Genomic DNA, 10104 nt, shown 5'->3' on the forward strand with positions numbered 1-10104 from the left:
GGCCCGCGAAAATACGAATAATAAACGTATCGCTTGTACAATACGGATTAATTAAATTAAGGAATGGTTTATTATATTCATTTCTTTAATTACATTGCTTAGGATTTTTTGAGACCAAGCAGCGATGAAGCTGCTGGTTTGACATGTAAACATAAGATGATCAAATGCGACAATTTATGGTCTACATATTGTTTTGTTCCAGCACTGATGACTCATATGATTCAATGGTAAAATTCCGCTTCCACTTTTCGTTATTAGATCTCATCGCTGCCAATATACGTATGTCCATTTGTTCATTTATCATATGGATAAATTTAGCTATCATCGACACACCTACACCAAGGAACCAATGAGTATCGTGAACGTTAATCGATGTATTGTGAATTGTAACAATAAGAGAGATATACAGTTTCCTTCGTGACAACCAATCAAGACACTGTTCGAGTGCAATTCCGAATATAAAAGCATAATGTAATTTTGTAGTTTGCCTCGCAACGAGCGATAAACTCAAGCCGCGATAGAAACTTTGTGTCCATGATAGTGGACATTCGGTTCGCGTGGTTATCACTAGTGTACACATAAAATGGTGAGAGACGGGTGTCATGGGTGCTGAACGTTGAAAGCAAAGGAGTTGGTTAAAGCCGATAGTGCGCGTTGATCGTGGATACGGTGTATCAATAATCAGCCGTGTTCTTTTCTTGGTTGTCATTGAACCATTCGATTTAGATAAGTGTGGAACGCGTTTACCAATGCTGAAATGAGGCAGAAGAGCGTCATGCATGGCGACTCGCGGAAACTATGCGATAGATACACGCAGTTCGCCCCGCACGGGCTCTGCGCTCCGTCGGATTAATGATCAATGGCTTTATTTGAGAAGCGATACACGAATAAAGTGCTACTAGATGATACAGAAAAGCTGACGAGCGTCATTGAAAATGCAAGAACAATCGACGGTCACACGGTACGGCGCACGCTTGACACCTGACACATACTTATTATTTTGACATTTGCTCAATGAAAGGTGAAGCATTTACGCATCCGATCAATTTCCGATCCGATCGGTTTCGTACTACGTCGAACTCATTATTTCTTATCACGTACTAGCGTCTCGATCATTATTTCCTTGCGGGGTTCGGACGCTTTCATATCACTCGTAATATAAGAATTAAATCACTTCCATTTAAAAACTTGATACATATGTATTTACAAAATGCAGCTTACACGTGTAAAAGAAATGTGGAAATCGCGATTATGCTAGCGTTTATAATATATGGATATATCGTACATACTTCTGTATTTATCATTTGGTATTCAGAATTCTGTGTTTATATTATTTTTTTGGGGATTTAGGAGTACGTGATCAAAACACAGAGAGGTCCACTTCCAGAGAAATCTTGGAGAGTCAGCAGACGCTACAATGACTTCGTACAGCTTAATGCAGCTTTGTCAATATCAGGCATTGACCTGGCACTTCCACCAAAAAAGATTATTGGTAATATGGAGCCAGACTTCATAGCTCAACGTCAAGTAGCCCTACAGGTAAGCTACACTTTATTGACAAATTCTAGATATAATCAATTTGCTATAAACTTATTGTTCACCTTTCAGAATTACCTAAACAATATACTAATGAATCCGATATTGGCATCGTCGCTTCCTATGAAAAAATTTTTAGATCCGGATAATTATACAGCACCCTTACATGGTATGATCTAATTGTAATAATGAATATAATAATATAATTAAAACAAAACTATACAGCTGCATATTTCACGTTCTTTTACAGAAATAGCTCTGCAACAGGTGTCACTAGCTTTACGCAGCGATGCAAATTTCGAGGTTTGTAAGGCGATTCCTGATATGGGATGGCGGCTGAGGAAGCATTACTACACGGTGAAAAATCGTCAAAATCCCAAGCAAGAATTGTTGTTAGCATGGGTGGAATTCGGTCCGGACAAACACCTGCAAGACAAGGATATGCACGGTGTCTTTAAAAGTTTAGGAACGTTGAAACATAATTATATAGAATCAGTCGTGTACCAACATGTGACGGAGAACGGCGCGTTAATGATTAGAAATTTTTATCCGCCGGGCACACTGCGTGACATTCTGTGCGTGACCAAACCCAAACAACCGTTTATAAAGAAATACGGGAATCCGAAACAAACCAAATCACTCACAGTGCCTGAAATTGCTATGTATGGTCACCAGGTAAGAAAACTTCTGTCTGATATCATCGAGGAGAAATGATTAAAGAGTGGCAACCTTATGGGACTTCACTGACCCAACGATTACACGGGCACTCTTTAGTAGTATTTCCTCGGTGCTGATACTAAAATAACAAGGCAAATAGGTTTTGTAACTATGTATTTCTTTCAGATTTTGGAAGCTTTAGGATTTCTTCACGAAAAGGGCCTACCATACGGACATTTGCATACAGGAAATATTCTTCTTACTCAAAGATGCGCGAAATTGTTAGATATAGAAAATGGTCTATTAGGATTACCGGCATTTTATCGGCCTTATGTTGTACAAAGACGTAAACTTCACGCCACGACGCAAGTGGACGTTTATTCGTTTGGACATGTATTATACGAACTGGCATTTGGAAGACCGTTATTGGAAGCCACATGTTCAGATTTACCATACTGTGATCCAAGTCTAAAGAGTCTGTTAGAGGTGATACTGTCACCGGAAGCCCTGAAACAAGACCTGCCAACAGTGTCACAATTATTGGAGCACCCATTCTTCGAATCAGCGAAACACGCCGCGTTAGCCGCTGGTTCCATGGAAAGACCACATTTCAAGTTGAGCAGTCATTTGAAAGAAGCTTTACAGGAAGCGATGAACAAAGCAGAACAGAGACTGAAGGATGAACAGAAAGTGGCGCGGCATCAAAAGAGGCTCGTCAAGGTTCAGGAAATGATGAGTTCGGAGGAAGAGATGAAGAAGCGAAAACATAAACTGGTAAATATCGTTGCACTTCGATTCTACATCGACTTGTCCTGAGTTTTCGAACTAAATTAAATGTTTTAGAAGAAAGAACAGAAATTGGCCCAAGAACAACGTTCCGCTAATCAATTAAGCGCGAACGGAATGAAACACGTGAACGGCAAGAGCCCGGAGCGTTCGGACAGCCCTACGAGTACTTCCACGGCGACCAGTGTCGGGACACTGACACCACCATCGCTACGTAAGTATAAGATCACTTTTCAAATAAGCTTCCTTGATGACTAACATTAATCGATCTTCCTGATTTTTACATTAGCTGGGCACAAAAGTTGATGGCGCGTGCTACGCTTATTTTTCTCACGTAGGTCATACCGATCATTCGAACACTAATTGTGTACATGTTCATGCATCCTCTCATTTTACCATTGCTTGAATACATATCGAATTTTCTTTGGGTAATTGGTAGTTGGTGACCAGTTATAGTATTTTCGATTATATATGAGCCGTTCAGTGCACACATCGATTAACTCCACTTTTTGAAAAATCATAAATTTATGTGTCAAAGCACTTGGTATAGTCATAACTTGTGCTTTGACACATAAATTTAAGATTTTTCAAAAAGTGGAGTTAATCGATGTGTGCACTGAACGGCTCATATATTATGTATCGATGGTTTTGGTAGAAAATGTAGAATGTATAAGATTGAACGTAGTGTAGTCGAATATGTTCAAGCGATGTTACCGATCTCATGAAAGGGTGCAATTTATTTATTAACTTAAGGTTCTGCAGATACGCCGCAAGGTGATGCAGTTCCTGCTAAGAGCATCATTCCGCCACCGCCTCCGTCGAGAATGCCACCACCGCCGGTTACCGCGGTGAATAACTCCCCGAAATTGACCAACGAACGAGCGGCTCTGCTTGGGAGTATTTGTAATTTCAACAAAACTAGTCTTCGTAAAGTTGCCAATGGCTATCAATGAGATGATAGAGTTAGGATAATTGAGAAAGAAACATGTGTCGAACGATCGCATCGATTGATAACTGTGACCGCGATTCATACCAAAATGATGTTATTTTTGTTTCGATATCGTGATGGTGTTTATTATTCTTTTCCTCGATCGCGATACTTGAAAAATTCTACATGTATAATGTGTATTTACATTTTGTAGAATCATATGAATATTATATATATAATATATATTACATTGCACAGGGAGATAGATAGACGTGACTCGTATGTTTACAAAATAATCATTTATAAAATGATCCTATTTATGTATGTTAGCGGCACGCGAATCATTGTTAGAATTGAGAAATATTTCTTGTTATTTTCTACACTTTAAACACCGTCCAAAGATGGATTCGAAATTGTAAGAGATTAATTAAAATACTGAACAAGCTTTAAAAAAAAATGTTTCCCTTTTAATTTCATATTTTTACATACTCCTTGAGAAATAATAAATTCTTTCAATCTCTCTCTCTCTCTCTCTCTCCCTCTCTCATATTCAGTCCATTGAAACAGTTGATAACTGAGTATGAAGAAACAAATGTAAATGAAACTCCTATACTTCGATCCAAGTCTCGCGATCGAACATTTTTTATGCGCCTATTTGTGTAACGTGTTCTTTGAATTCTATTCCGTGTATGTGACTTTAGAGAAATAATTACACAAAATGATAAGTGATGAGATAAGAGAGAGAGAGAGAGAGAGAGAGAGAGAGAGAGATAGTATCTATGTATATCAGTGAGAGTGTATCAGTCATGAGTGTATCATGTAAACTTTGTCCCGTTAGTGTTAAATGCCATTCTCTCTATTTAAAGTTTATGATATGTATAACGTACTAGTGTACAGATTCGATATCTCATAAGAAAAGTGATTATCGTGTGTCGCTTTCATCCTGTCGCCTCGTAGAATCGGAATTGTTACGTACTTTACGGTGGGAGAATATGTGCCAAGATGTACGCGATCTTTCCATTCGGAGGGTAGTAATATCGCGAGAATGAACAACGTAATCTATATGTAAGGAAAAAAATATATATATATAATGTACAAGATCTATCTGTGAATATCCTATTAAAACAATGTAATATAGTCACATTTTTCATATGTAACGTCGATTCTCAATGTGATTTGTTAAATTGTCCTTATAACAGTTATAGAGTATTATAAACGATGTTTGTTTATCGACGATCGTGAGAAACAGATAAAAACAAATTCTATATTTATTTAGGAATATAACATAACTTATATAATTTGAAGATGTTCGTACGTATTAATAAATATGTTTAGTAAATGGAACCATTATTTGTTTCTAAGGAACGTATTAGCTTACTTAATTGTTACTTAGTTGCAATTACATGTTTCTGTATATACCCTCAGGCGTCATGCTGTGTTGCTAAAAATAATTTATTAAAATGGAACAGCGGCGTGAAAGAATATCACAAGTATAGTTCGAATGCTGATCGTATTGGATACAGCAGATTGCCGAAAAACAGTTTTCTCTTTGAACGTATTTTACTACTTACAATTGAAAATTTAATAAATACAAACAATGCATATCCTTGCAGTATTTTTATCGTCTAGTTATCTATCGTTACTGTCATTGTAAATTCTTACGATATCAAAAATATACATGTACATGTGCATATAGCTGTTTATAAATGTATGACGATTAATCATAAGCACTGCAATTTCATATTTCATCCTTTTGTGCTCGGTGCACAGCGTTAAGCGTTTTCAGGTTTAACCAATGTATAAATTCTCATCTTCCTTATTTATATTCAATATTATATTCAAACTATGTAGAGCCGTACAAAAGGTTTCTAATTTTCTAGTATACACAGGATAACTTCGATCAATCGTACAAAGATAGTTCAACGCTTGTTACGCCATACGATCACAAATTACGAAGCTCTGTGATAATGAAAAATGGTAAACGCGCGAAAAGAGTAGTATGCGGTAAAGTGGCACACGTGTGTTTCCACGAGCTCCCATAATTTGCGATCATATTTAAATTTATTTTACAAACAGTAACTGTGTCATTTGTGTAATATGTCACGGTGATTCCTTCGATATATATATATATATAATTATACACGTTGCTATGTACGCAGTTCTGTTAACTGTGAAACGTATATGGCGTTTTGAAGTTTACGTGATTTGTATTTATATTAAAAACCTTCCCTACAAATGTCATGGGCATAGCATTCTCCTTTTTCTAAAAACAAGTAATAAAAAAGAAACGAAAAGAACTATATCACTATTGCCCGATATGCGCAGAACATTGCACATTTGCATTATATTTTACTAATAGATTGATCACAGGTGACCAGACTTCGTACAAATCCGAGCACGATAATCACCTATTGCCATGTTAAAAAATAGTTTAATTTTTGGCAAATTATGGCTAGCCGGGGCTACGTCAACCGTGCCCCCTGTATAACCATCATGAGAGTTTGTGCAGTTCTTCCGTTATCGTCTTCAGTCTGAAAAAGAAATGATCAATTATAGACGATAATTACTAGTTTAAACGTATTATCATGGTCGAGGAAACTAATGTTCACCTTTGGAGTTCCTCCTGTATACGATCCGTGATCGCTTTCCTTGCTTCTATTTCGCTTGCGTTTGACGCACGTAATTTCTTCACTAACGCGGTAAAGTCTATCGGTTCGCCGTAGTTCAAGGTAACCTTTTTTCGCATTTGCAACCGATACGGGGGCTGGTTTGGTAGAACTTGGTCCATGCCGAGGTGGTAGATCGGTATCACCATCGGTGTAACTGGCGATTCCATGATTAACCTTCCAACGCCCCACTTTAATCTATAATCAAACGAGTAACAGAAACAAAAATTCTTTCAATCTTTTCCTTCAATACACTCATCGATTTCATCTGGAAAGAAAGTGAGAGTTAAAAAATGAGTTGAAAGACGCACAAACCTCAAGTTTTCTTTAATCATGTTCACTTTTCCCTCGGGAAAGACGTGAATCCATTCGCCGGCGGCTAGTTTTTCGATGCAGAAATCCATGGCCTCTTGGTACACGCCAGCGCCTCTGATCACAGGAATGCATTTGCCCAGCATAAAGAAATACGAATGCCAGGTCTTGGTGAAACAAATGTCGTGGGCGGCTAGCGACCATCTCATCCTACGTCGATTAAACATATGCTTCACGTCCAGGGTCGCTAAATGAGTTCAGAGATTTTTCTTTCTTAAATTCTTTCATTCGAACGACGGTCATTCTGAGGAAGAAAAGATTATATGTATATGTTTTAGGAAAATGGGTACACGCGCGACGTATGAATTAAACAATTCCTACACATTTTAATCCATTGTCATCTCTCCTTGAACAGAATAGAATCAATTATGTACTTCTAGAAAGTACGATAAAGCATTTACTTTTAGAAAGTAATAACATAAGTAGAAGCTAATGGTAGATAATGAATCCACGAGATATGATATCATAAGAAGCTTTCAAGTTAACAAGGAATGTGAATTATAAATGTTATATGAGTTCAAATTTCCAAATTGCACGAAAAGTGTTAAATACAAGAAGTATGTTCGTTGAACAATCTAAAAAACAACTTACCCCATATACCGGGGTCATCGAAGCAACTGTGATGATTTGACACAGTGATGAGAGGCATATCTTTCGGACGGGAGTACAGGGCCCGATTGATGATATTCATGTTGTACACCGTTGTCCTGTTTAGCCATTCTTAAAGAGCACGAACGAAAAGAGAAAAATCGGTAAATTAACTTCGGTAAATTAACTTTGTGTCGGAATCAACGATGGGTAAATTAGTGTTTCGAGAAGTGTTCGAACGCTCAAACATTGGATTATTGTATAATAAATAATTTTTCAGATAAGAAGGTTTTCGGTCACTGATAATCCATATAAATTACGAAATTCTATATAGTATATAGACCAGTATCTGCCATCAAAGGCGAAACTAATTTAAGTGTTATCTATGATGAATGGCCTTTTGCTGGTTACTATTAACAGTAGATTGTAACGAAAATTACTGACTTTATTGTTCAACAACCCAATATTCAAGAAAATAATTATATATTTTGTCAAAATTCCTTACAACACATTTTGCACAGTGCAGGGGCACAGGGGAAGGGGAGTATGTAAGTATATTGTCCTTGGAATTTGTATATTGCTCGTTTGTACTCTACAGCATAGTTGCCGCTAAACACACTTCATCTTGATTTTGCATAGAATTGGTTTACTTTAGATGAATGTTCGGCGAACCGTGACTTGCGCTTGCACCTCGTAAAACGACGTAAGAAGTACGTTATTTATGCACGGCAGGCGTAACTATTCTGCTTAGGACTTTGTAACTCCAAGGCTGATACTTACGGGCGCCGATTAACTAATGAATCTGACGTGATCGCGTTTGAGGTGCATGTATACATCCGTGTTGTTTATCCTTTCTTTTTCAAACAAAACATGACAGTCATTCAAAGATGAAACTGAATCGGACGAAATGAATGGCAACTATTACACATGGCAAAACTGATTATGACGAATAAGAAAACCAAAGTGGAGAGGAGTAATAGAGGTTGTGGGAGTGGGGTGAAGACTTCATATGGCACGTCCGACCAATTGAATAATGCGCTTAATTTATGTAGTTTATTGTATCGTTGCTAAGTCAACACTGAAAGCCGCGGCAGTAGTAAATCAGTGGTTACTCACTGAAAGGCCGTCGAGGGCCAACAACTGATTTCCTGTGCCCTTCGTGGGCCGGTAACGCGTACACGACCCTCCCTGAAATTAAAAACGCCAAAGCTCGCAAAACAAAATAAAAATAACGCGAAATTTTCACATTACGAGCTTCTGAAAACATCACGCAAACCAAATACGAATTAAGTACGTGAGTAGTCGTTGAAATCAAACCAAAAGAAGGAAACAAAAGGAAAGCATTATGCGTTATACTCGTGGTTACAAATCCACTAACACATTCGGTGTTAATAAATGTAACGTTGGATGATCACGTGGTAAACGTTTTTTTGTGCACGCAAAAATATTCTGCTGAGTTGTGGTCACAATTATAAATTCACATTTCCGCGTTGACACTAGGGATCGAATGTCATATTGCTTCTGCATGCTTTTAATAGCACTACATGAAAATGATACATGCGTGACCAATTCTAGCATGATGAAGTGTGTAATGTAAAATGTAATTACAAAGGTGTGTTTTACTTTAGGCTTTTTATTTATGCTCACTTGTTTCGCTCCCTCTTTTCATTAAATAATCTTTTAATTATGCATATACATATACATGATTGTAATGTGCGTGGCGGATTAAAAACTCCTATGATGGCGCGACGACAAAGGAACAAAAGACAGTAAAAATAAAGATATCCAGTCATTGCAATATGATCCTGATAGTCAAGATATAGTTTCGAATAAATAATTAAATTAAATATGCTTATTGCTGCAAAAAAATAATTAATCATAAGGATGTATGCAACTGAACTTTGCAACTGGACAAAGATCACGAGCAATTTTTATTCACGCCTGATCATGCGTTTATTAAATCACGTATGTGGGCTTCAATTTTTCAAGAATTTATGAATTTATATAAACTACGCTTAGGGGTAACATTTCTCTTTTAAACTTAATCGACAAATAATAAATGAAGGACACCTTTCAATCCTATGAAATGGTACGTATAACCACATCATTTAAATTATAATTAGTAACTTTAAAAGTTTTAAAAACCATTTGTATAAGGACTTTCAAATTGACTTCAATTTCACAGTTAAACTAATGCCATGTGCGGATTAAGATCGATAAAGGTCTACGCTTTCTAAAAGTTCGTCATGAGATATTATTGTTATTCCAGATTCCGAAAAAATTAATATTTGACATTCTATTCTAATACTTAAAATAAAAAATTGTTGGAAGGCACGAATCAGCCATACAAGCATTTTTAAACGTTAACAATGTACAACATTGCGTCATTCCAAATCTTTTTACGTACACCGTTTACATTCATTAATAAAAACGAAGTCCAGCCAATAATCTCTTCGATAAAAGTTAAATTTGTACAAAGACCTGGTATTTTTATTTGTATATTGGATAGAATCGTTCATCAATACGTAGCATTATACGCCAATTCGTTATTTATACAATAATTAGATTGTT

At 36.8% G+C, this 10104-nt stretch overlaps 3 protein-coding genes across 10 annotated transcripts in view; 2 read left to right on the plus strand and 1 right to left on the minus strand.

Annotated features, from left to right (window-relative positions):
• The first annotated feature begins 143 nt into the window (after positions 1–143).
• LOC108628467 (PX domain-containing protein kinase-like protein) lies at positions 144–5600 on the plus strand. Of its 5 annotated transcripts, none has more exons than XM_018030407.2 (8): positions 169–961; positions 1351–1539; positions 1609–1705; positions 1787–2211; positions 2380–2967; positions 3037–3193; positions 3269–3313; positions 3733–3763. In XM_018030407.2, exons 1-7 carry the CDS (start codon positions 860–862, stop codon positions 3283–3285), a joined length of 1575 nt encoding a protein of 524 aa, XP_017885896.1. In that variant the 5' UTR covers positions 169–859; the 3' UTR covers positions 3286–3313; positions 3733–3763. The 5 variants fall into 5 exon arrangements, with proteins under 5 accessions (XP_017885891.1, XP_017885892.1, XP_017885896.1 ...); XM_018030406.2 differs by having other exon boundaries at positions 170–961; positions 3742–3825; XM_018030402.2 differs by lacking the exon at positions 3269–3313 and having other exon boundaries at positions 144–961; positions 3733–5600.
• Positions 5158–10104, minus strand: part of Taz (tafazzin, phospholipid-lysophospholipid transacylase) — a 6656-nt gene continuing 1709 nt past the window's right edge. For 2 of the 4 annotated variants that reach the window (XM_018030411.2, XM_026816488.1), the window contains exons 2-5: positions 7537–7665; positions 6889–7132; positions 6517–6771; positions 5158–6438 (exon numbers count right to left, since the gene is read on the minus strand). In XM_018030411.2, the coding sequence (XP_017885900.1) occupies positions 6399–6438; positions 6517–6771; positions 6889–7132; positions 7537–7665 (668 nt within the window). In that variant the 3' untranslated portion in view covers positions 5158–6398. Of the gene's footprint in view, positions 6439–6516; positions 6772–6888; positions 7133–7536; positions 7666–8038; positions 8224–8313; positions 9263–10104 lie in introns of those variants that run through there. The other 2 variants (XM_026816486.1, XM_026816487.1) reach the window with 2 other exon arrangements.
• LOC108628441 (protein espinas) overlaps positions 9286–10104 on the plus strand; it is an 82633-nt gene continuing 81814 nt past the window's right edge. The window contains exon 1 of the mRNA XM_026816476.1: positions 9286–9622. The gene's annotated coding sequence lies outside the window, so the exon portion shown is untranslated. The remainder of the gene's footprint in view (positions 9623–10104) is intronic.

Source organism: Ceratina calcarata, unplaced genomic scaffold (genome assembly GCF_001652005.2).
Source record: "Ceratina calcarata isolate Rehan_Ccalc_2016 unplaced genomic scaffold, ASM165200v1 scaffold525.2, whole genome shotgun sequence".
Classification (NCBI taxonomy): domain Eukaryota; kingdom Metazoa; phylum Arthropoda; class Insecta; order Hymenoptera; family Apidae; genus Ceratina; species Ceratina calcarata.

What these genes read in the sequence shown, in the direction of transcription:
- LOC108628467 (XM_018030402.2), top strand. Translation starts at nt 860, where the DNA reads ATGGCTTTATTTGAGAAGCGATACACGAATAAAGTGCTACTAGATGAT. An exon ending in GAACAATCGACGGTCACACG is followed by an intron (nt 962 to 1,350) that starts GTACGGCGCACG and finishes TTGGGGATTTAG; the next exon opens with GAGTACGTGATCAAAACACA. An exon ending in ACTGACACCACCATCGCTAC is followed by an intron (nt 3,194 to 3,732) that starts GTAAGTATAAGA and finishes TATTAACTTAAG; the next exon opens with GTTCTGCAGATACGCCGCAA.